A 26,791-nucleotide genomic window follows, 5' to 3' on the forward strand; every position below is an offset into this window, starting at 1 on the left:
TGGAATATGAGAAATGTAGGATCCAGTATTTTCTAACTAATACTAGGCATTAAAAGTCAGGATATCTCGGCTGCTGGTTTTTCGATTATGACCATTTAAATCTGTCTCACCCAAGTCACTCAACTTTATGTAAGTGCAATACAAAATCATTGAGAACCCCTTTAATTTAGATGTAAATGTGGTTGCACTAGATGACTCAAGAATGTGCACAGGTTTACACACATACCATAAGACAGTTATGTCAGGCCATGTTATCAGTTATGTAAGAACATGATAAGAGCAGGAAAAATGGTAAATATGAAGTCTAAAGCAGCAATATGTAACTTTTGCATGTTCAAATAACAGTAAAGATGACACAGTTCCAGTGTTGTGTTTTTGAAGTTGATGTTGGCGTGCAGTTAAGAGGTCATCAACCTGATGTGAATTCTAATATATTATTTACTGATGGGATTAAGTTACATGGCATAGACAGCTAGTTGTGACCCAAGAAAACAGCTTCACAAACTCTCCACACTACAGATGGAGATGATAACGATACCTTAACTGTAAGCTATAGACAGAATGTAACAGGCAAATACATTAAAAGGAACGTCCCAATAATTATTAAATATATATATTATTGCTTTCAATCTGAGTTTGTGATTAAGGATTGCTGCTAGTAGCTACTTGGTACCTGTGCACTCGAAGCCAGACCAAGATTCAGCAGAATTTCTCTTTTATAAGTCAAATCAAAGTTGTCCATCAGTAGGTCACATTGTCTAATGGACAGGATGTGAAGATACAGCTTAAGACCCAAAAGAGTCCAATTTGGTGATATGAGGGAGGCATCACTATACGCAGATGATGCTGTCCTGCTGGCTGATGTGCACTTGCAGTGACCCATGAAACACACATTATTGCATTTACATACATCATCCACAAATACATTCAACATGGAGGTAGTTGTGATAATATCTGTCAGTTCTGATTGTGGTTATTCAAATGTAGGGAATAAATCTCCATGAAGAGCCTGGTTTCTGTCAGGAGGTTGTCTGTGTTCATCCACACAGCACTGATTTCTGACTGAATCCTGGGACTTCTGATGAAGAATACTAAAAGGTAAAGTGATTGTAAATGTTGAAGGAACTGTTTTTTTTTTTTTTTTTTTTTTTGCCTAAGGAGATAGTAGCAGCATTGGTATATTTTTATTTACAAAGCCATACTGGGTAAACTCCCTTCATATCTGTGTAATCTCCTATCACTCACCAACGACTATTATGATTTTTGCTGCTCTACCAGGTACCCAGGATTTGTTCAGAATTTGGTAGAGCAGCTTTCTCCTATTTTGCGTCCTGTTCATGGAATAACATTCAGAACACACTACAGCTTAATGATTTTGTCTCCCAGGGAGAGTTCAAAGCTCTGATAAAAAACTGTGTAACTGAAGAGTGCAATTGCTATTCCTAAACTGTATTTTGTATTATGTATCTGTTGTCCCTTGTCTGTTTTTGACATGCTCTATTTTAAAATTTTTGTAACCTTGTAATAGTGTGCTATCTTGGCCAGGTCTCCCTCGGAAAAAAAAAAAAGAATCTCAAGGGACTTCCTGGTAAATAAAGGTTAAAGGGACAGTCAAAAATACTTCCTCTTACCTGGAGTGCTATGTAGGAACTATTTTCTTTCTACTGATAGTTCCTAGAAGAAACTACTCACAACAAATCTGTGGATTTTTTTGGCGCTTTGAGCACCACAAGCCGAGTGCCATATAGTTCCATTATATTCAAAAAATGCAGACATCTCTTTGGCATATATCTCCAAAACTCTGCAACTAACACCAAAACAATCTACATGGATAAATAGCACTACAAGTAAGATGAAAACTATGTGTTTTTGATTTTTGAATGCCTGTACCTCCTGTTGGTTAGCATGCCATTTAAAAATATACACTAATGACTTCATTAATAGAAATGAAATGTATGACAGCTACTTTGTTTGGATTACAAAAATAATTTATGTTGTGTTTTTTTCCCTTTGTTGCATCATGCAAGAATGAAAGGAATGTTTAGTGTAGGGCTATTTTTCATCGCCTTTCAGATGTTTTACATACGTGCACAAATACATTAAAAATGGAATTTACAGGCACATTTACAGTATAATGCAACCTGTCAACAAAACATACGTCATATGAAAACTTTTTTTAAAAAGTCAAAAACAGTTGAAGCCTTTTTCTCAAATTTGCTGTGTAAAGAAGCTGTGATCAATAGGACCTACAACACATTTGAGCAATATAAGGTGTTTTGAAAGACTATTAAAGGTCCTTGATTCTTCCCAAAATGTATATATGGGGTACTGAAAATGTGAGTGTTTAGAAGTAATATTGATAGATGGCAGCATCCTCAATGCCAGAGAAGTGGGATTGTTGGCATGAAGTTGGTGGGTTGAATTGCCAATGACTTCAAAGTTGATGATGATCATAAAGAGTTCTCATCTATCACAGCAGACACCCAGTAAAAGGCAACACAAACTGTGGTTTCATTGGGCAGCTTACACGAGATTGTGTAACCTGAGCAAATGAGAAACTGGACTTCTCAATATGAATGCTCAAAGATTATAAAAACATTCTGTTGCATAACTGCATGTTTAACAGCAGAAACTTTTCCATAACTATGATAACAATAATGATGTGAATGCGTGGCAATAGAGTGGATTTGCATCATGTTTACAAAGTAGACAGACTGCGCAAAAGAACACCTGGCACAAGATAAACATAATATGCAAAGTAAAGAATGCTGTTTGTGGAGTTTTTTGGATGTGAAGGGGGCATCCTCACCTCCAGTGAGACAGTTTGAGGAGCAAAGCTGACCTGAAGGTTGCTTGAATCCTTACACAAACAAAAATATCTGCACAGGATAAGTGAATAAACATCACTATCCTCTTACACAACAACTGTTGTGCTCTTGATCATCATGAACATGCAGTAGCTAAACTGCAACACTGCGAAACTGCCACTGGAATGACTTACTGGGACAATTAACTGACCTGAACCATCCTTAATGTTATTAGTTACACCATCCCACAGTTTCAAAATCCCTGCTGTAAAAAAGGCCTATTGGTTGTACTGAACAGCTCACAAGGTTAAAAGTATGTAACTCCAGTGGACAACTACAATGCAGATTCCAATATGTTTGAAAACTCAAGTTACACGTTTTTCTGTAGCTGTCGGTGAACAGCATAACTGGTTCCTATCTTATATTTAAATATATTTAATAATATCACAGGGAACTACTAGCTTACTAATATATCAGTCTCTCCTTTTTTTCTTATTTAAAGGTGCATCGGTTATAGTTTACTCACTGTACACTACCTGCCTAGCACCAAATGGCAGACAGACAAAGTTAGTGACAAGCTGGTAAACATAGTGGAGCATTTAGCAGCTAAAGAGACAGATATCCCTCAGGACTTGGTGGAGAGTAAAACAGAGCTAAATGAGAATGAATATTGGATTTCCATTCATCAGGTGACGACTCCAAATGAATGCTAATGTTGCTCCATGTGTGCTAACATGTTCTCCATATTTATCTTTATGAGGTGCTAATATGTCATCAATGTCATGCTCAACTTGTTGTGCTGCCCCCATGTGGCCAAAATAAAATTATTGCAGGTTCAATATAAAATTATTGAGTAGTGGAGCTTTAAAGGGAAAAGTTGCACATTGTCAAAGTATCCTCTCTTTCGACAGATAATTAACTCAGATATTGACAGCACCTCAACCTCAACTCAGCCACGGTGATGGAAAACTTTAAGGGTAACGGAACCATCAATCAGAACAACACAAGGCTTGGTGATGTTGTCTGGTACTTCCTGCCCACTGTGGTCACAGTGCCACCACTGGCGCTGCCAGCCAACGCTCTGGTCATTTACCTCCTGCTGGGCAAACCTGGTATCTGCTCCACCTCAGAGATCTTCACACTCAACCTGGCACTATTCGACATGCTGTTCTGCTTCATAGTCCTCATCGAGTACATTCGTTTCCTGTGCAATCAAACAATGGAGGCTGCTAACTTCCTGGCTTGGGGTTTGAATCAAGCAGGCGGGCCGATGTTGCTCTGCATTTTGGGTTTGGACAGCTACGTGGCCGTCTGCCATCCGCTGGTCTTCCTCCGGCTCAAGGATCCTAAACTGCGACTGTTGCTGTGCTTGGTGGTGAGTGCCATTACTGCTGCTTGTTGCTATCTGGTGAAATTGTCCTCACCGTTCAAGTGGAATGTAATATTGGTGCTCCTGAGCAGTGCCATAGTGATCATATCAACCTGCAGCATCTTGATTCTCAAGTCCCTCCGCCAATCAGGGCCCAGCAGGAAGGAGGTCCATCCAGTGAAAAAGCGAGCATTCAAGATAGTACTGACTGTGTTTGTGCTGGTCAACATTCACTACCTCCCCCCAGTCATCGAGTACCTGCTGAGGCAGTTTGGTCCCAGTCATCTCAAGCCCTTCTCAGTCGTCACCTGTGTATCCTACGCAGCTCTCTCTATGAGCAGTTTTGTTCAGCCTCTGAGTTATCTCATCCGGACCAAACAGCTGCCCAAGATGAGATGCCACCGCGGCTCAGCTGCTGAGGCAAAAACAGTGGCAACAGTTTAGAGAAGCTCAACCTTCATGACATGTAGAGCCACATGTAAGGGAAGAGTTGGATTATAACCTGGATGGTGGGATGACAGTAAATCAACATTTCATATATTAAACAAAATGCTATATTCTTGTTAATTTATTTAGATATTTTTAAGAAATTACAGAATTACCTCTGGTGATACTTAAAACTGAAAAGTTTTGGTGGTGGTTATTGTTTCTTTCAATGATTGTATTGCAAACATGAAATTCGTTTTTTGTGTATCTTTTTTTTGAGTCTTAAATATGGTCAAAGTGATTTTGGTGATCAACGCTAACATGTAACTATAATAGAAAGTATGGACTTGTTTGTTTAGAAATGTAGTGAGTTTTTTTTTTATATTGTCATAGTGCCTGCCAATATGCTCTATAAAAAGTATGTTTTCTCCCAAAAAGTCTATAGGCAACAGTTGAAAGTAGGACTTTATAAAACAATAAATGCAACAACAAAAATATATTACAATGTTTTATTCAATAAATCAAACATCCTAATTTGGCTTGCAAATAGGCATTGATAGTCAAATACTCTGGAGAACACCTCAGGCAATGTCTTACACATAAATATTATTAATTAAAAGAGAAAACAATTGTCAGCAATGGCAATTAACGTCTGGATTTATTGTTCAAGTTGTCTTTCAGGCTTTTATTTAAATTGAGAAAAATTAAACATACATCTTCAGCTGTGTATGGAGAAGATGAACCTAATTAACTCTGATTAAACTAAAGCATTGTTCTCTTTGTTGCTAGTACAGCTTTACACTAACAAGAATCTAAGATAATTACACTATCTGTATTGTGTGTTCAGGAAAGAGCATGTATACACAACGATACAAGCATTAGCCCTGTACAGGCTGTTCAACAGCTTTAAAATATGAAAACAAATGTTTCACCACTTTTAGGTAATAGAAGATACATTGTACTGTCTACAGTGTATAATAACACATTTGACCTCATCTGCATCTCAAAAGCCAATCAAGTTTGAATTCAACATATTAAATAAAAGTGCGTCTACCGTGAGGAAGTTCAAGAGATTCTTAAGCACTACAAATATGAATGAATGGTTATGCATAATCAAAGTACTTAATGAATTAAGCAAAATTAAATATATCAGAACTGTACAAAAGTCCTTGTATTAACTACAAGTATCATCCATTTAAATAAAAAAAATGCAATACACTAAAATTATAAATTCATGTAACCTGCACAAATTATATCAAAATATTTTACATCAGCCCCACACCACTGCGGGTAACAAAAGGTTACAAAGATGAGTTCATCTTCACCAACGTATGTCTTGTAAAATAGCTTCTCTATCTCATTTGCCTCTCTTTTTCTACATCTCATTTAAGACTAGTATATTATTATAGTATGTTTAATAGGGGAAATTAGCAAGAAATCTTACCTGGATTCACCTCTAGTGCACTTCATAATAAGAACAAGTATCTATATTTTCTCCACCATCTCCTGTCTAAATGTACGGTACAACAAACAAAGAATACCTGGGAAATGATTGAATGACACTGATGTACACAGTCCAAACAATATTTGTGTGAACAGGTAGTATTTCAGAAATATTGAATCATAAACTTGATGGACGTGTCTAGCATGTTGGAAAGTAATAAATACACACATTTGTTTCCTGGCTGTGGAGCTCATACAAAAAATAAGTGTTATGTGTTAAACACAGATGTCATGAAGTCAACATGACGTCTTTCAAAGAGGTTAGAAAAAGAAGTTTTCAAGTATTCAAGTACCGGTAATAATAATCAAAACTGATGAGCTCAAACTTGCTAAAAGAATGGTACAAAGCTGCATATTTTACCCTTTGCAGGAATATTAAATCAAATTTAACGTAACAATAACAAACAATACTGATGAACATTCACTGCTGCCTAATTTCTACTGGTTGTTCATTGGATGGTACATCCCATAAGTGACGTCAGCAAAACCCAAAAATCGAAGAGTGTTCTGTCAAAAAAGGCGTTAACAGCTGTTTCAGCCATTTCAGATAACAGGAAACTAACAAGTCTGATTGAGAACTTCACAAACTAGGTCTTTGTATTGTAAAGATATTAAATATTGAAACAAATTTAGCGTCCAAAATAATGGACAGAGCATGATAGAAATAAGTTTTGTTTTGACCTCATTAATGTCACTTGATTACTTATGTGTTATGGCAGGAAGCCTTGAGGTGCAAGCTTGCAAGCAAGTTGTTGCTAGTTCAAATGCCAGGACCATCTGTGGAAATCTGGGTCAGTAAAGTTAATTTAAAAACATTGTCTTTCCTTTAACTTGTCAGAGTACCATTAAGCAAGGTGTTTAACATTCAGCTGGTCCACTGCAGCTGCTCTGCGGTAAAACATAAAGAAATGTCATTTTACTGGGGAGCTCCTGGGTAGGATTGTGTGAAGTAGGAACAACCTGATAAATAGCAGTAATAATTAATAATAACAAGTTAAAAAATATTATGTGGCACTTTCATATGACCAAGAACATAAAGTTTCCAGAACTTTATGCTCCGAAATGGTTTTACTAGGTAGATTTTTGGTTTGAAACACTTCATTCTGTACATTTATTCAAAGCCAAGTGTGCCCCTTAAATTGTGCACAAAAACCCTCCTATGATTTCTGCCTGTACTTTAACATTAAGCAATCCAAAATGCAGCAAAACCAGCTGACACACAGGAGTGACATTACTCAACACTAAACACTTTTTCAGTAGCATTTGGCCCTGAATGCACCTCAGACCACCACTGAATTTTACTTTTTTTAAATAGCGTACATTGCAAATGTACTTTCTGATATTTTGGAATGAGCACGTCGTGGTCAGTGAATCTTGTGTCTCATGTAGAGGCGATCTGTCCATGCACACGGAAGCGGTAAAGACACGTATATTCCACATGACCCCAGTTAGTGAGGACACGCAGCTCCACAAATCGATACACCACGTCACTGGGGTTCTGCATGAGAGGGGGTGGGGGCACAGAAGAAAAGAAAAGAATAGAAAGAGAAGAATAAAAAGGGAAAGAGAAAATGTAAGAGAGTAGGGGAAGGCAGTGCAGGACAGATAAAGATTTTAAAAAAAGAGAAGAAATCAGAAGTTGTCAGATTGTTGACATTTTCACACTCAACAGGACAGGAAGTAGTTAGGTCAAGTCCTATTCATATTTGTCATATTTCAACTCACAGGCAGCTTAAACGTCTGTGTTGACTCTCCATTTTCATCATAAGTGAATGTCCCCAGCAGTGTTCCTTCTTCTGTGTCATCTTTCATTCCCTGAGAAAGAGAAATCACAACTATGTCAGAGCGGCGACTATTCAGAATTGGAATTGGTAAGCCGCTATATGTGACTTTTAGACTTTTAGGTTTAATCACAGAGTGACAGGGCTTTAAAATGCCTCGTAAAATGAAGAAAAATGGAGGGTGACCAACAGATTTACACCTTCCAAGCAGAATAATCTTGATTGAAACAAAAAGCATTATCTGAAAACCTCTCCAAATGCAATTTTGTTTTAATAACCACTGCAAGATGCAGCTCCATTTTTACGTTTTGCAAGTCTTTTTACAAATGCAAGTGCAAAACAGACACAGCTTTACCAAAATGTTCATCATGAGGTAATAATCATCCAAACTTCGTCAGCCATCACGGTTAACAATATTACTTTTTAAAGCTGCTATCATCTAATAAAAATATTATTTTAACTTTTCATTACATCTGTTAATTAAACAGGGTTAAGGCAGTTTAGGTATGTTTGTGTTTGCTAATAATGTTTTGTTAGAATACTCTAGAGCAGAGAGCATGCAAGACATTCAATCCAGCAAATCACTTTTTAAACAACAGCAGTCGTCGGCTGCCATACTGCATTTCTGGGCTTAGAGCACTCACATAGACTTCAAAGTCTTTGGGGGCGGAGTCGATGCGGCCGGTGGGGGAGTTGTAGCGCGGCAGGTGGTCCAGCGTCACATGAGTTATCGTGATGGGGTGAGACAGAGAGATCACAAGAGTCCCCTGGACACCGTGAAATGCCCAACATTTCCCTGGGAGCAGCACCGGGAAGCCCTGGGAGGGAAGGAAGAGACACAGCTGTTAGTATCCAGCAAAGTGGTAAAAACGGTGTATAACTGTTTTCTTACTAAGAAACACTGAGAGAGAGAGAGAGAGAGAGAGAGAGAGAGAGAGAGAGAGAGAGAGAGAGAGAGAGAGAAGGAAAAGGGATCACAGCAGAAAAGACAGAAAGATCTATGTCTTCAGAAGATAGAAGAGAGTGGAAGTTAATGGATGATAAAATGTTTAGGGGAAATAAAACAGATTTGAGGTGATAGATAGGATGGAGCAGGTAAGTTAGAAATAAAACACAGAGAGAACATCATAATACCTGAATAACAGTGCGTGGGCTTTCAGATGGATACCACAGAGGGAATCCAAACAAGGTCACACAGGCTGAACGAATACGATATGTCTCTGAACACCTGGTACTGATCACACTGGCACCTGCACACACACACAGACTCATAAAAATATTTCATCGATTATCTTTTATCCACAATGAAACAAGACGATTCCCCTCTGTAAACAAAAGCTATGATGAATTTATTACAATTTTGAATTAACATATTAAAAGTTAATCATAATGTGGAAGACAAACCTATGGACAAATAAATGATTTTTTAAACTTGTTTTCCCAGCCATAAAAATATCCAAATGGTAAAATTTGATTATTTTAAATGCAAAAGCACTCTTTTTGCAAGCATGACTACAGAGATAATTAATTATTGGTAAATAAAACCAAGTGTCAGTGACATGGAGATGTTCCCGACCTTGAGTCTCCAGTGCAAAGTCGGCCATTTTGTCAGCCATGGGACGTCCACAGTCTGAGTAGCTTCCTTTGTCACCAAGCCTGATAGCATCCTGCTCCTGATTCACATGCAGTACATACTGTAAGTATGTGTGCACCAAGTCATATGTATCAACATACGGCAAGATACAGACAAGCACACATTAATATTGAAATCAGATCATAAGCAGTATTTTTCAGAAGTCTAATCAAAAACTAATGGATACCACCACAAGATTGAGGAAATAAGCCTTGCAATGTACTGTGATTATATTTATATGGGTTTTAGAGTTGGTAAGTGGTCTTGGAAATTATCTATAGTATCTATCTCTCCAGCCACCTTGATGCGGTCAGTGAGCCACTTCTCCATGGCCTGTTGGAGCTCTGGGGTGAGATGGTTTTGGACAGGGTTGGCACTGGTATCAGGACAGGGGGCTGGAGGAGGCATCAGCTGGATGGACGACCACTCCTGGGACAGCTACAAGAAACAGTGTACATTATACATTATAGCCACATAATCTAAAGGAAACAGGTCAGGTCAGACAACAAAAACACAGGATTAATGAATGGCTCTGTCTTTCCTTACACAAATCTTGTGTATATCAGTTGTGTACATCTCTACCAGCGCTGTTACCTTGGCATTCTGGGCCTCTAAAGCTTGGATCCTGAGGCTGAGGCTGGCAGCAGCAGAGTGGCTCTCTGTCTGGTAATCCACCACCTGCATGCCTAACCCAGCAAGCTCCTGCTCCAGATGCATCCGACTGTCCGAGTTCACAACCTCAAGCTTGGCTTTCATATCCTGCATGTCCAGCTGTAGTCTCTCCTTCATCTGAGAGAGAAAGATATGACAGGGTCAGTCATTACTGGACTTATTGTGAGACTCTGAGTGATGAGTGAGGTGTTGGGCAGTGTCAGGGAAAGTGAGTATGGCTCAAATCAGTCTTGAGGCTCTGAGGAGTAAGAGGTTACTATTGAGGCTTCTAGAGGCGTCATGGGTCTAATTAAACATTACATAACTGATGGGAAGTGAACTTTTGCTAGCTCAGATGTCAATCTCATACACACTCTCTCTCTCTCACACTCTCAAACCAGGTTTCTAAACAGAGTAGATGTTCATCCTGAATAAAAACAAAGTTACCCCTGCATTGACACTGATAAGCATGTTAGCGCATTTTTCAGCAAGTACTCTAAAACATATGAATGGTTTTCTATTAAAATAAATGGACAGATATAGCTTGGACCAAGGAGCTATTCATACATTGATTTCATAGATTTTACAATCAAGATAATATTTTCATATTACCCTAAAAGATTCAAATTTCAAACGTTTAAAGGTAAGTTAAATGATGCTTTTGATGTCTGCAACAGCAACACAATAAACAATACAAAATAAGAAAGCCGCAAAATCATGCAGAAACTCTGCCTGTAATTCTCTGCAGTTCCCCATCACCACCACTAGATGTTACTCTAGCACAGCTGGGTATCGACCCTGTTGTTGCTCCCAGTCTGGCTTCCATCCTGGCCTCACCGGGCAGGACGTTTCACCACAGGTAGAAACAGATAGCGAGATCCCCTTACCTGGGAGAGAAGGCGTTCCTGCTTCAGCTGTAGCTCATCTTGCTTCAGCTGCAGCTCCTCCTGCAACAAACAGATACAGGTTACACTCCAAAAACATGAACTTAGATTTACATATGAGGCCTCAAAGTTATCTTAGCCCTTTCCTTTCATCACTGTCTTTGTTTTGTTATACTGAGCAGGTTTAAACAAAGTGAAGTTGGCGGAGCTAATACATCACACCTTAGTATTTTCTCATATTTGTCAATAATTTGCAGACGATTTGTTTCTTACCATAAGACGCTGCATCTTTGCTTCTACAGCAGCAGACACAACAGCTGGATCCTAGAGGGGGAAAAATTACTCTTAATACATTGAGGTAACAAAAAAGACCCCAAATGTTCATGCCAACAACCCGAAATAAATAGGTGTTTGTCATAAGGAACTGCATGTAAGAAACATTGTCATTTATAATTTTGTGCTTTATTGTAGTCTTCCTTTTATATTGTGTCATTATGTTTAGAATATATACTGTATGCTAAGTAGGCCTTATAACAGTTACATTAATACATTAACATTCATGTGTTTGTGAGCATTTAAAATCCTTTAAAGATGGCTGAAGGTTCCCAGACCCCATTTGAGGAGTGGCCAACAAGTCTGACACTTTTCTGAAGGAAATGGATGTACAGTCCCTTCTCTTCTAATTGAATTATGTTTGTTGCCAGTTCCCTATACTCTATTAATTCTGCTGTGTGTTCTTGCACAATTTTACAGTTTTGCCGTCAAATTTGGACTAGGAAATAAATACTACGGATGTCACTCTCATACACACTCTCTCTCTGACACTCTCAAGCCAGGTTTCTAAATAGAGTAGCTCTTCATCCTGAAGAAAAACAAAGTTATCCCTGCATTGAGGCTAATTGGCATGTTAGTGCATTTCCAGCAATAACTCTAAAACATATGAATGGTTTTCTATTAAAATACATGGACAGATATAGCTTGGACCAAGAAGGTTTTGACACATTGATTTCATAGATTTAATATCAGGATCACCACCAAAATCACATACTTTTTTCATATTACCCTAAAACTAAAACTGTTTCAAATTTCAAACATTTAAAGATAACAAAATCCATATAAATCAGGAATGATGCTTTTGATGTCTGCAACAGCAAGTTGGAGAATTGTTTGGGATTGGCAGAGGTTTGCACTTCCAGAGTACTTGCAAGTTACACAACACAAAATAACAAATCCACAAAATCAGAAACTCTGCCTGTAATTCTCTGCAGTTCCCCATCACCACCACAAGATGTTACTCTAGCACAGCTGGGTTTTGAACCTGTTATTACTCCCAGTCTGGCTTCCATCCTGGCCTTACCAAGCAGGACGTTTCACCACAGAGAGCAATCGAAGGAATGGCAGAAGACACAGAGAACAACAGAGAAAGATAAAGAAACAGGCAGGAACAGAGAGCAAGATCCCCTTACCTGGGAGGGAAGGCGTTCCTGCTTCAGCTGTAGCTCGTACTGCTTCAGCTGCAGCTCCTCCTACAACAAACAGATACAGGTTACACTCCAAAAGCATTAACTTAGATTTAAATAGGAGGCCTCAAAGTTATCTTAGCCCTTTCCTTTCATCACTGTCTTTGTTTTGTTATACTGAGCAGGTTTAAACAAAGTGAAGTTGGCGGAGCTAATACATCACACCTTAGTATTTTCTCATATTTGTCAATAATTTGCAGACGATTTGTTTCTTACCATAAGACGCTGCATCTTTGCTTCTATAGCAGCAGACACAACAGCTGGATCCTAGAGGGAAAAAAATTACTCTTAATACATTGAGGTAACAAAAAAGACCCCAAATGTTCATGCCAACAACCCACAAATAAATAGGTGTTTGTCATAAGGAACTCCAACATTGTTATTTATGATTTTGTGCTTTACTGTAGTCTTCCTTTTATATTCTATCATTATGCTTACAGTATATATGGTAAGTCTGTCATTATGCTTACATTATATATGGTAAGTAGGCTTCATAACAACTACATTAATCAGTTCCTCATGTGTTTGTCAGCTTTTAAAATCCGTGTAAAGGAAATTCAGAGATTTGTAGAGAAATGTATTGCTGAAAACACGTTACAAAGACTGTGAACTATGTAGTACTGAATTGTGGACTTAGACTGTTAAACAGTTTTTCACCATTTTTGTGTTCAGGGGTTTTTGGGCGGGCCTGAAATCATGGCTCGATGACGCACTGGAGCCACTGAGCAGGGCCCCTGGTCTAACACTATAATAACTAGAGCGCATTAGCATTAGTGGTTCGCCCGCTCAACTGAGAGTTACTGTCATTGACGTTAGTGACTACAGCCTACAGGTTGATAGCTAGCTATGCCTTCGTCCGGCAAATGCATATTCCCTGGATATGAGAATTTACAAAACAGCTCAATCTCATTATTTAAATTTCCAAAGAATGATGAGATCAAGAACAGATTATTTGATTTGGTGAGGAGCCACCATGATGGAGAGCTGAGGATCGCTACCAACAACCACCTCTGCAGTGAACATTTTACACCGGGTAGTTGCCTTCATCCTCCCAACCGGACCGACTATCTCCCGCCCCGGCCTTCATCCTCCCGTCCCTCCGACATCTGGTGCCATTGTCGGCAGTACATGCCCACCAATGAGTATAAGTTGCCTTGTGTGCTTATGTTATAATTATAGTAGGTAGTCCACAGTAACTCTACTAAATTTTGCAACTCCCTAACATGATTTTACATCGTGTAACGTTAGTCTAGCATAATTTTCTTGTAAGATAACATTCCTGCATAAAATATTATATTGGCCTTTTTCTTTGTTAATGTCCTCCTATTAAATTGCCAAATATGGACTAGGAAATAAAGAATACATTGTTCATGTACAGGCTTGCAAAACGTAAATGAAGAAATTGACACATTACACGTTTGAGGATCTGAATTCCTCAGTAGCTAACACACACAGACACACACACACACACACACACACACACACACACACACACACACACACACACACACACACACACACACACACACACACAAAACCAGTGAGATGGAGATGATCTACCCTACCACTACAGGTGTAGGATGCATTGTGTTGAGTTGAGGAGAAGGAGTGCCATGGATAACAGGTTGACTCTTGGGTTTTGTCTGTGACGGGGTTTTTGTGACCGTCATGCGGGAGATGAGAGAGGCCAACAAGGGAAGGAAGAACCAAATACCTGGAGAAAACAGGAGGAATGTTGCCTTAAGAACAGCACTTAGAAAGTAAAAAGTAGTAAACATCACCTGACTCCATGTGGCTTCCAAGATTGGAGGCCCTCACATGTGAAACTTGTAATGACTGACATTTATTGTGACTCATTTAGTCAGACTGAGTTGGGGATGTGTGAGGAAAAACTCATCACACAAGCAGAGGAGATCAAGCAGTGCTGCTGTGCAAGTCAAACACACACATTCTGGGGCAGACCCTACCACCTCTGCTAACTAATTTCCTGGGGGAAACCCCCAGTACCACTAAACTAAGACTAAGATGTCTTCAGGAAAGTAGGTCTGGTAGGATTTTAATTATCATGCTACAAAAAGGCATGTGCTACTTTTTAAAAATATACACAAATCTAAACAAAAGTAGAGAGCAATCATCAAAGCTTGAGAAATCTTTGATTTTCTTTCAGCAACTTTGAGTCACATCAAACATAGTCTGGTCAGTAAGTTCTCCAAAGTGATCATAAAATACTAAAGTTATATTTCCTTTAAATTGTCTCTTGCAGACAAGGAAACATGGGAAACAAGAATTAAGGCAAAGCATAACTAAACACTCCAGGTATCCCAGGGGAAGATGAGGTATCTCCAAGTTTTGATTGAAAAATTTGCCAGATGACATGCAAACTTCTGTTAAATGTGTATGTCACTTACATAGAAGTATGAGGAGGAGGAGGAGAAACAGACCACAAGCCTTCTTCATGTGACTGCTGAACGAAGTATTAGCTGCAGGCACGAAAAGAAAAGTTGATTTGCAGGGATTTTGATAAGCTGGAGGCAAATCACATGCATCGATTGTGAAAACACAAACCTACAGGCATGTGAAAGCAGTATATATATGTACACGTGGAAATGTGGACACATACTGTACAAATCCACTTAACAAAGCTAGAAACACAAGAACAAGTAGAAACACAAGAACAAGTGTGTACATACATAGTGTGTGCAAATATATATAAAGACAAACATGTACACCAACACCATACCTAAAGCTGTCAGATGCATTATTTTTGACTGTACTGTGATGGCCATCAATGAGATTGAGTCTAAACAAAACAAAGGAAACAATGAGATTATTACATAGTAGTACACAGACACACACATACAAACAAAGACACACTCCATACTCACCCATCAGACTAAAGAAGGCACTGCTGATTCTGCTTCTAAATCCAGTACTGGGAGCGCTACTGTCACTGCAGATCCTACTGGTGCTGCCAGTGGTGGCGCCGGCAGCTGTGGGCTTCCTGTGATTGCCTTCAGAGGACGAGTACCCTGAGCTGTCCACAGCGCTCTGACTCGGCTCCTTGTGGTTGGGTCTTAGGTGTAATCCTGGTCTGCTGGAGCTGCAGAGCCCAGCGTAGGGGCTCTTTTCTGGAGGTACTGAGGGGCAGCGTGAGGGCGTTTGACTCCGGGCTGATGATGGGGTCAGGGCCGGCCGAGGGGTGGCCATGGTGGGAATGTAGGGTACAGTCCTCATGGTTGGCTGTGTCTGACTGCTCGAGGGAGAAGGACTCAGGCCTGAGAAGCAGAAGGGAGATGAGGAGAGACAAAAATAGAGAGCAGTCCGCTGTGAATAATTATATAATAATTAATAATTTGTTTTCTTGTAGCAAGAATTGATTTCATGTTTTTTTTTTCCAGATTTCCCTCTAACCATAGCTTTTTTTTTCTACAATTTTACCTCTTCAGGCCTCTAAAAATGATTCAAAGAAAATCCCTCTTTAGTTGAATACAGTAAAAAGCAGCAAATCCTCAGATTTGAGATGCTGGAACCAGTGAATGTTTAGCATTTTTTCTCTCAAAATATTTGTTGATTAATCAACTAAGCAATTAATCAACCAATTGTTTCATCACTGATTTGAAATGTCTCCCTGTTTGAATGCAGGAAACCCTGTTTCATTCCTGCTATTATTATTACTTTTGTATTGACAGGATATGGTTATCATTACTCTTGCACTGATAGGATGTTGTATTGTTTTTACCATCATACTGGCCTGCAGTGATGGGTGGCTCGGGGCTGCCAGAACTAGCATTGCTATTGGCTCTACTGGGGGTACGGGGGCCGGCCTTGCGGGTCCCTGCCTTCTTCTTGAAAACCCTGATGATAATAAACAAGACAACATGCACACACACACAAAAGGGGGAGGTGGTATAGGACAAAGGACAAAGATTGCTTAACATTACAGTTTGCAAAGGAGAGCTGCTGACTAGAATTCCAACACACGCGCGCGCACACACACACACACACACACACACACACACACACACACACACACACACACACACACACACACACACACACACACAGTGTAAGAGTTACGTACTTGACAGGGTTTTCACGGTAGGATATGTTTGTTACGCTACTTGAATCAGATTCTTCATCTGAATTATAGTAGCCACCGGACACCAGGCGAGAACTCCTACGAGACATGACTGAAAGACACGGAGACAAAAATAACGAGACATGATTTATCAATATTTTAAATAGCTCATAAATTGCTTAATGCCTCTGACCAGTGCATGCTGGCAGGAGGTGGTCAGTACAGTGCCATATACACATTGTGATTTAAATAATTATGGAGTGAAGTCTACAGGCAATGTCTACAGCATTGTGTTTTGAATTGTGTATTCATGTTTATAACATTAAAAACATATGGAGCAAAATATCTTTTTCCTCAATTACTAACAAAATGTATCACACAGAATCAGTCTTTCCTTAAAAATAACTCCACACAACTGCTAACTGAAGTTAGCTAAATACTGATTTATTTTCAGTCCATTTTTAAAATTTATTTTATTTAACCCAACTGTACTTAGAAAATTCAGATTCAGGCCCATGCTGTAAGTGGTTTAAACAGATTTCTCTAGCAGTCCCAGTAGCTTCATCTGTTAGCTTCAAACGGCAACTTCCGGGGCTGAAAAATGAAGCCAAAAACTGCAATTCCTCAAATGGTCACTTGAGGCTGGCTCCAAAAGCGGGTTAATCCCCATAGAGCCCCATGTTAAAATGCCCAACTTTACAGCAGAAATAAACATGTTTTGTCTATATAGCTTACTTCCCCCTTCATAACAACTGTGAGGGGGGTGAGTTTTTTTATAACTCACCTGTTTAAATTATATTAAGGCTTAAAGTTAAGCATAATAATGATCAATACACATCCACAAACATACCCACGTACTTAAAAATATAAATATGCCTGTCATAAAAGTTACAAGTCCCCCCCGTTTGCTGTTTGTTTCTGACGAGGCGGCATGCCTCCACTATAATACAGTGTGCTGAAGTAGTAGCAGCAACAGAAATTGTAGAAACAGTAGCTGCTGCAGTAATAGCAGTAGTGGTTACAGTACTACTTAATGTTGTGGTAGTTATAACAGTTCCAACATTTAACACTCACACCAGCAGTTATAATAGTCATATATTAGTTTAAGTAGCAGTGGTAATAGTAGCAGTAGTTAAAAGTGGTTACCAGTAGAGTACAAGATACAGTAGTAGAAATAGTAGTGGTACAGTAGCAGTTGATGTAGTAGTGGTAGTAGTAATACTAGCAGAAAGTCTCTGACAGGTGCTCTCTTGGTTAATCTAGGCATTCTGTAATCCAACTAATCTACAGGGGTCATCCTGCTGCTCAAACACTCACTGGGACTCACAGAGCATAAATAAAACAGCAAAACACAAAAACAAATGCATTTGAACACACAAGCTTAACAAACTGTTAGACACATTCAGAGTACATATCATACAAAACAATACTGCAGAGTGAAAAAAAACCCACACACAAATGCAGCATACCTTAACTGACCCACCATACTTAAAAGAAAAATCTTGACAAAAAGTATTACAGTTTAACAGCGGCTGATGTTGATGTCGAGAGCAGAGACCTGAATTCAGCTGCACTACAAAGTGGTCATGTTTGTTAGAAAGTATCTGCCAGGTTAACTTTCAGAAATGCTGCCATCACAATCATTATGTAACAGGCATCTTAAAGGGAGCAAGCTGATTGGTTAGTGTGTTCTTATCCTGCAAATGATTAGCATAAACCACAGCTCACAAGCTTTACTGCTTGCTGTGCCGACTCCTGTGGCAAGCAAAGTTTCCTTAAATTTGAAGAAAATAGAAAAACCAAAGATTTATTAACCTATTACATCAGCATTTCCAAAACAACTATCAAATATGAAAGATATTGCTCTTTTGGTATTATTGCTGTAAGACGTATTTTCCTTATAGTTGCACATATAATTCTTAAAAAGCCTGCTAAGCTTTGTTGTACCTACAAATACAGTAAAGAGTGGCCTCTTGTATATCACTGCCAATATGTATACCCATTCTTTCCCCACAAAAATGCAGCAGCTGTCAGCCTAAAGACAACAGGTAATTAAATGTATTCTTATTATAGAAAAAAACCCCAACACATCATAACAGGTTGGAATATCTGCTTTTAACTATTTCATGTTTACAGTATATTACTATTTCAAGAGTGCTATAAGAAGAGAATCAACTGTCTTTCCTGCTGAATGTCATTCATCTGAATATGTCCACACAGTAGCTTGAATCACATCCTAGTTTGGTGGCTTGGTATGGTGCATATTATGACATTGTGACATCAGAGAACACACAAAAACTCATCATCACGAAGACATCATCTTGGATTTTCTGGCTGACTTCAGCTGCATTTATGCAACATAAGTTGCGAGACAAACTGGCCATTAAAATTGAGAAATTAGAAAGTAATCTGACTTTAAAAGTTATAAATGTTAGTCTATCCACTCCACCGGGCATTATTCAGCTCTGTGACAACCACTTCTGCTAGTCTCCATTTATTTGACTTCACAACATCAAAAAAATCAACTAACCTTTAGAATCTGCTTTGTAATCCAGTCTTGTAACTTTAAAGTATATCCTGCCTCCTACTGTGCCTCCTCTCCTTTAAAAGAGACTTGTGGTCTCAGTTGAACTAGCCTGGTTACGGTTTGAATTAGCCTTCTGATATCATTAGCCGGGGACAGGACTGCAGCAGAGCAGTAGCTAACTAATGCTACTAAAAAAAGCGGCAGAAGATGACAGAAAGGGAAGCTGTGGCTGTTTGTACCAGACAGATAGACACAGGAAGTCAGCACACACGCACACAGAAACATCCACCCCACAAAAGGGCGTTAACGCTTAATTTAGCTAAATTTGATCATCTTGATCAGTGGAGACTATTACACTTATGCACAACTTGGTGTTTAGTGTTTTTCCACTAAAGCCATTCTCAGTACACATGCTCAACATTACTACATTGATTATCCACATCTTTTTCTTCAATTTTATCATCCTCCACTGTTTCTGTGCATGCAACTGTTGAACAGAGTAAATGAGGAAGATTCTCAGTCTCACATAAAAATTTGGGCTGACAGACTGAAAAGAGTAAAGAGGTCAGAACATCACCAAATTGTGTCGATGTTGTAAACAGGCAATAGTAGCAACATCACACATGATTACGCCTAACGCAGTGGTTCTCAAGTGGGCGGCGTGGATGCTAAGCGGACCTAAAGTTGCTTGAATATGATTCACGTCGTGACGTAAACAAATGTGCTCTGATGCTAGCAAGGCTATCTTGCTGACCTGAATGTTTTGTTTACTTCAATCGCCAGAATTGTTAGTGATTGATAAAAATGAAATCCACTTTTGTTGGGGTGGGGGACCTGAACTTTTTTCGGCTTCTGAAGGGTGGCGTGATAGAAAAGGTTTGAGAACAACCGGCCTAACAGTAGTTATGGTGTGGTTTCCACTGCCAGCAGACAGGCATTCTCTGTTTACTGTAAATAAGAACAGCACACCGTCATACTGGAACTAATTTTTCTGCAGCAGCTGCAAACAATCCATAAGTGAGGTCTCATTTTAACTGTTTATCAGTTAAACTTTAAAGAACAAAAACGCTGCATTGGAACAGCGATAACAGCATGAAGTAGCAGACATTTCTCAGCTGTAAATGTGTGTATCTCTCTCTCGTGTCTATAAAACTATCAGGCTGTTTATGTAGCCTAAATTAGTTCTTGCATTTTCATTTTGCATATTAGCCTCTGATGCTCGTAACCTGACATCTTTCAACAAGGGCAATGGCAGAATTATCAGAAATTCCTTTATCACAGACATTACCAGCAGCCAATATTAAAGAGGTCACTGACAACAAATTCAACTCTTTAATTTGCCTTAGTGTGTTAGATTAAACAAGGATTAAAAAAAGAGGATGTGGCTACTGATCTGTGGAGGGTGAGATATTAGTCTATTTTAAAAAACTGAGAACAAAATGTGTTTTTTTTTTAAATTACATGCTTTAAAACTACTTTGCAGATCCCATCATAAACACAAAACAAACAAACAGCAACAAGGGACACAAATATTTTGACTCCACAGCAACAGCCTGTATCTGTAGAGAGCAAACAAATGCCTCTCTTTCACACAATTAGCATTTCTTTCTTCATAGCATGTCAAAAAGCTTTAGCTAAGAGTGTAGAGAAAGGAGCAGTTTGTACGATAATTCCCTCAAATCCTCCTTCCACTTTAAGTGGCATCTCAGAGCAGCCTAGCTCAGCACTTTTCCCCTGCTGAACATACCAACCCCCTCCTTATTAAAGCAGAGGACACCCCTGCACAAAGCTATTTCTCCTCTTTTTCTTTGTCCCCTTCTTCTTTCTCTCATTTCACATCCTCATCCTTGACACATTTTCCCACTAAAATACGGCAGAAATGTTTGATGTCATCCTACATTCTTCTGTAGCTGTGTCCTCTTTGTTTCTGGCTAATCATCCTATCCCTTTGATGAACTAAATTACATTCTACAATTGTCCATTCATACGTTGTTCTGGAGTGGGTTGCAAGACATTTTAAGATTTCAAGAGCCTTTGAGCCTTGTTCTTCCACTGAAGGGCTGTAAAGAAAGCATGCTACCTTGGTCACTCTTGCATTACACTACTCTATGTGACCGTTGAGGTATGATCCCTCCATGTCCATGTTAGTGGTCTGTAAAGTCATGAATAGGCAAATGTCAGTGGGACAGGGACATTCCCTGATAGACAGAGGGAAATCTGTTTCAGTTCCTGGGGGAATCAAGTGCAGAAAGACACAAAAGGTGCTGTTCATCAGTAAGGAGCACAAGCTGCTAAAACTGCATTTAAATCATGTGACATTACAGCTACACTTACAGTGATTCTCTTGCAAGGATTAACAAGCCTTAATCGTGAAGGACAGCAAGCACATCACATCTGGCAGTAACTTAAGATAAATTTGTCTACATGAAACTGTGTGCCAGGTATTGTCAGTGCTCTGCCCACAGGAAGTGAATTAGAAGCAAAACTTGAGAGTGAAACTGTCTCCTGAACACCAGTGAGCTGCCACAGTCATCCCTTTGCTATCTCACATTCCCCTACAGGATTTATGGGTAATTAATTCATGTATAAACAAATGAAAGTGAAAGTCTTCTGGGTGTATGAGTACTGTTTAATGCAGGTTGGATCCACTCCAGTGACAACAACAGTGTAAATGCAAAACTGGCCAAAACACCTAATACACACATACAAACACACATGTACGAGCATGTGTGAGCCCAATAAGCCACAACCAGGCATCTACACTGGATCTAAATCTGAGGGAGCAGAGATCGGGATGCAGTGGTGGTGTTTGCTCAGGGCTGGGCAGGGCGGGGCACTATGACTGGTCCAGTATCCTGACCACTGACACTGGCAGGGTACAGACAAAGAAGAAAAAAATGACAAGAGCAGAGAGGTAATGAGAGAAAAAACAGAAAAATAGCTAGAGCAGATTGGGACAAAGGCACTGAGAGGGTGGAGAGAAAGATGGGCAGCACAACAAAGATGACAGGATGAATGGTGGACAAAGGGATACAATGACAAAGGGGAGAAAACATGAAACAGGGGAATGTGTGTGACACATTTTAGTTTGAATTCACAGAGGGGAAAATGTGTAAAAAACACTCTTGTGGGTTTAAAGGCCAGCAAGGGAGTTAGAGTTTTGTCAATGAGTTTGAAAAATGCAGAAAAAAGGGAGAGAAAAAGCACAGAAATGAAAGGCCGAGGAAAGAAATAAAGTAAATACAGTGGGAAGGAGCGGGCACAGAAAGGAATGCAGAGAATTACTCCTCATCAATCCAAAACGGACTGGCAAACGGTTGAATACTGTGGCTAACTTTAGGACAGCGCCAGTGAAATATGACTCAGGCATACAGAGCAGATGAGTCATCTGTGTGCACTGGCTTTAGACAAATTACCCCCAGCTCTTTGTAAAGTAGAAGGGGGAAACACAAGCAACAGCCATTTAGCTAAGCAGCTACTTAATAAGGTCTGTTTATATCAATGTGAACCAGATGCTTACATTGCATTCTCTCTGTCTCTCGTCCATGCTGCATATGCTGAGTTACAGTAGGGCTTACAGTAGGGCTAGGAGTACGGACGAGCCTGAGATCCTCTGGAAAGAAGTTCCACAGCTGCGGAGCCTTGGTTGTCCGGGCCCTTCAGCTGTCTGAGGATCCCTGCATGAGAATCTCAGGCAGGCAAAATGCCCTCTATCCCTCCTCAAAACTCACAGCCTTCTCCTAACTGTTGTTTTTGTATCTCTTACAGTTTTTATTTTATTAATTTTTAATCATTTGTTACTGCAGTATCCTTGTTTTAGTACTATAAATGAGTTCAAATAAATATGTATAACATAGTAATAATCAGAGAAGGATTTTTTTAAATATTCTGGACCAGTATCTGCTTACATGATGACAAGATGATAACTTTTTTTTACCCATCACAACTTAAGTATAGAGTATGATAAAACTCCTAATTTCTTTCAGATCTCCTTTTTTTGAGAATTTCTAACTAATATTTACTTTTTAATCTTTAAATGAGACAACATAACAGAATATCAGTATATCTCTGTAATAACTTGATTACAATAACTCCTGCATTTTCAATAGCTCAATTTCATGATGTAAGCACAATATGGTTCAAGTGAAAACAATGAGCATTGCTGCTGCATTAACAAAAATGCCCTACCTTGAAATAAACAGAAAATGAAGCACATCAAAGTTAACAAGTTCAGACCTGCCGAGGGACTGCAAATGAAAATTTATTTTAAGCTCATTCTGGTACAAATGGTAACATTTATGTTTAATATTGTATATGGTCCGTTACAAAGAAATGACATAAATAAATAAAAATATTCAGGCCACTAACTCCAAAGACCAATCAGATGCATCTGGTAAGATTTAAAGCACAGTCCCAAATTAACTTTTGCTGTTGAATATTAACAAACTTGCTGTACTGAAAATGGGAGGCCTTAAAGTTTGAAACAAAACACTCAACCTCATCATCAGTTTAGTTAAGTTACACCTCTCATTTCAAGACACCCCCTTAAGCCCCTGAAAGACCCCTGGTGGTCCCTGGGTGCTCTTTGGGATCCCCTGACCCACATAGCTAAAATAGAGAGAGAATAGTCTTTTGTTTATTTTATCCTACTTTCAGAAGTTACAGCAATTAAGAAATTACACAAATACATCCTTGTTGGTCACATGGCAGTTGCATCATATGTAACTAGAGCATACTAATGACACAACATGGTCTTGTTTTGCTTTTGACAGACATACCAAGGTTCATGGAGTAAAAATACTGCACTGGAGAGATATTAGCTAAAAAAAACTATTATACATATATACTAAACATATTGAGTACCATTCCCAGTAGGAATATCAAGGTACTTTATACCTGTATTTTTACAATAAATACTTAAATTACTGTTCAGGTAGCAGTGGTGGAAGAAGTACTCAGGTCTTTTACATAAGTAAAAGTAGCAAAAGTATTAGCATTAAAATATACTTAAAGTACCAAAAGTACTCATTATGCAGAATGGCCCATTTCAGAATAATACATATTATATTGTGTTGCAGCTGGTAAAGGTGGGGCTAATTTTAAATACTGTATATAAACTACTGCCAGGTGGCTTAATCCATAAGAATACATCATAATGTATTGATTATATTTTGTATTAATAATCTGACTCTACAAAGTAACTAGTAGCTAGATAACCAAAGCTGTCAAAATAAATGTAGGTATAAAGTTATATAAAATGGAAATACTCAAATAAAGTACCTCAGACGTATTGTACTTAAGTAAGTAACTGTGTATATTGTTTTTATTCTATTCTAATTTTAAATATTTGTATTTATGTTCTGTGTGTAGCTTGAAGGGGAACTCCACCTTTCATTGTGCAGCCCTGTGTTGCAGAATGACTAATAAATGTACCTTAAACCTTGAAGTACAGTTCTCGGGTAAGTGTAACACAACTGTTAGCTAATAATCCTTACTTAGGTTATTTTAACGCTAGTAAAATTAGTTTAAAGCAGCCGTTAACTTGGCTAACCCAGCTTTGAAAATATACAAAAAAATTTACCTACAGTTAATGCCTAACGTTACATGAATTGCTAGTTGAAGCAATTTAACATATATTTTTTTTTAGCAGCCCACAAATTTAATATACTCTGTAGCACAGTGTTTTAAATATAAGCTAGCTAATTGTGAAATGTAACTAGCTTATGTTATCAGCTAACGCTAACGCAAAGTACACAAACTAGTCCATCACCGCATCAGTAACGTAACGCTAATCAACGGACAAAAGCATCCCGAAGCAGCACACATGCACACCGAGACACGAAAACTAATTGTTTTAGCAGCAAAAGTTACCAAGCGAGTACAACATCAGACATTTGTTGGGCTACTGTTTTACTCTGTGTCCTTAACTTACCTCGTTATGTTGTGAGGTCTGTCGCTGTTGAACAAAAACACCACGCCAACCAACAGCCAAGCGGTTAACTGTCAAACTCTCTGTCAGGAAACGATAAGCCTCTCTCCAGCCCTCACGACCACCAAGCTCCGCTTAAAGAAGCATCTCCACAAACATCTTCAGCGCTGACAAAAGTCCCAAGACAGAAACTTAATTACTTGTGGATTTCAATAAGTAACGTTAAAGTATGGAAATGGATGGCTCTGTGGGCTGAGGCAGCGAGACAGACGCTTGCTGTGACAGTTTGGAGGTTTCGCCGCTGGTAATGTTGACAGTAGCAGTCAGAGTCAAGCTAGCCAGAATAAAGTCAAAGACCTACGGTTATGACTTACAAAATAAAGTTCTGCATCACGATTCCGAGCCAGTTGGACAAATGTTTTTATTATTTTTATTCTATTTGATGTATAACTATTTCACTTTTTGTGTGTATGATTGTTATTATTATTATTGTTATAATAATAATAATAATACTATTTTATTATTATGACAAATAAACGAAATATAATGACCTCTCACGTAGCTGAGTGGTGCATAGTCTTCTTGTTTAAATTGTAAAATATTATTTATTAGAGTGTAAAAAAGACATTTTCACCAGGAAACCGTGCGTAACAGAGAGTCCCCTTTAAATTTTTTTGTTTATTATTAATTTATTTTTGTCTTTGTACACGAGCATAGATGTGATGTTGTACATTTTGAATCTGTTTCCGGTCTCGTTCCAGCGGTTCATGGCACTAGACTGTGATGGCACCGTGCATTTTACAATAACAAAACACGGGGCGCCCTCTAGTGGTGATATATGTGCCCTCCATGAAACTCTTCCCTTCAGCTGCTATTCAGGCCTGCTGACACACAGTGGAGCCATCTTGCCGTGAATAACTATGTCCTGAACAGCCGAAAAGGCCTGTTACACTGTATAAAAGCTCCTCAAGCACCATTAAATTGGCAATTTAATGTTTAGGACCAAAGTCAAATCAATAGTGTGAAAAAATTACCGTATTCGCTATGATGTTTGAAACACAAAATTATTTTATTATTTATATTGCAGAATGAGTGCTAAATAAATGAATGACGCACCTAACACAAACTCCCAACCAAGTCAGCAAATACTGTTGCCTTCAATAAGACCAAAACCTTTCTCTGTGAAACCTTAACACGAGGCAGCTCCACAAGATGCTGCAGGGTTTTATTGTAGCCTATGTAGAAGGAAACTAAACTGTCTAACATCACAGTCACCTCATTTCAGAGGGAAAAAACAAGGGCAGTAGGTGAGAGATATTAAGCCACTACCATCATCTACCAGTAAACCGAAGCGCTCAGGAGTGACTGTGAATGAAACAAACAGTGTGATATGAAGCAGAGCAATGCTTATATAAAGTTTGTGTGCTCACCAAACCATCACTGGATAAAACATTGTTTCTTTCCTTTGTACTGTAGCATTGAACACAAAAAAAGGTTTCACTGAAAAATTAGATATTGAGCTTTGGAATAATGTAACACTGGCATTAAAGCAAAACCATTTATCAGTTAAGTTATTCATGACCTTTATTGACATTTTACGTCATTTCATCACATGTTGTCAAATAGGCATGAGGTGAATTATATTTGCAATACAGCCTTTTGGGATGAAATCCTCCTCACAGA

At 38.8% G+C, this 26,791-nt stretch overlaps 2 protein-coding genes across 10 annotated transcripts; one reads left to right on the top strand and one right to left on the bottom strand.

Annotated features, from left to right (window-relative positions):
* Positions 1-640: 640 nt before the first annotated feature.
* LOC122871711 (somatostatin-like receptor F_48D10.1) lies at positions 641-6,431 on the top strand. Of its 4 annotated transcripts, none has more exons than XM_044187066.1 (2): positions 641-1,098; positions 3,719-6,431. In XM_044187066.1, exon 2 carries the CDS (start codon positions 3,769-3,771, stop codon positions 4,618-4,620), a length of 852 nt encoding a protein of 283 aa, XP_044043001.1. In that variant the 5' UTR covers positions 641-1,098; positions 3,719-3,768; the 3' UTR covers positions 4,621-6,431. The 4 variants fall into 4 exon arrangements, with proteins under 4 accessions (XP_044043001.1, XP_044043003.1, XP_044043004.1 ...); XM_044187068.1 differs by lacking the exon at positions 641-1,098 and adding an exon at positions 1,831-1,847; XM_044187069.1 differs by lacking the exon at positions 641-1,098 and having other exon boundaries at positions 1,925-4,182; positions 4,328-6,431.
* On the bottom strand, positions 5,098-25,442 carry LOC122871662 (SUN domain-containing protein 2-like). Of its 6 annotated transcripts, none has more exons than XM_044187062.1 (18): positions 25,112-25,442; positions 16,656-16,764; positions 16,326-16,429; positions 15,460-15,849; positions 15,315-15,374; positions 14,983-15,054; positions 14,140-14,288; positions 12,791-12,841; positions 12,521-12,580; positions 11,328-11,378; positions 11,058-11,117; positions 10,114-10,308; positions 9,820-9,957; positions 9,463-9,580; positions 9,021-9,136; positions 8,531-8,704; positions 7,831-7,920; positions 5,098-7,603 (listed from the first exon to the last, which is right to left on the bottom strand). In XM_044187062.1, the coding sequence occupies exons 2-18, from the start codon at positions 16,760-16,762 to the stop codon at positions 7,487-7,489; spliced, it is 2,052 nt and encodes a 683-aa protein (XP_044042997.1). In that variant the 5' UTR covers positions 16,763-16,764; positions 25,112-25,442; the 3' UTR covers positions 5,098-7,486. The 6 variants fall into 6 exon arrangements, with proteins under 6 accessions (XP_044042997.1, XP_044042998.1, XP_044042982.1 ...); XM_044187063.1 differs by having other exon boundaries at positions 9,463-9,559; positions 16,314-16,429; positions 25,112-25,441; XM_044187047.1 differs by having other exon boundaries at positions 16,314-16,429; positions 25,112-25,441.
* Positions 25,443-26,791: the final 1,349 nt, after the last annotated feature.

Source organism: Siniperca chuatsi, linkage group LG3 (genome assembly GCF_020085105.1).
Source record: "Siniperca chuatsi isolate FFG_IHB_CAS linkage group LG3, ASM2008510v1, whole genome shotgun sequence".
In the NCBI taxonomy this organism is placed as follows: Eukaryota; Metazoa; Chordata; class Actinopteri; order Centrarchiformes; family Sinipercidae; genus Siniperca; species Siniperca chuatsi.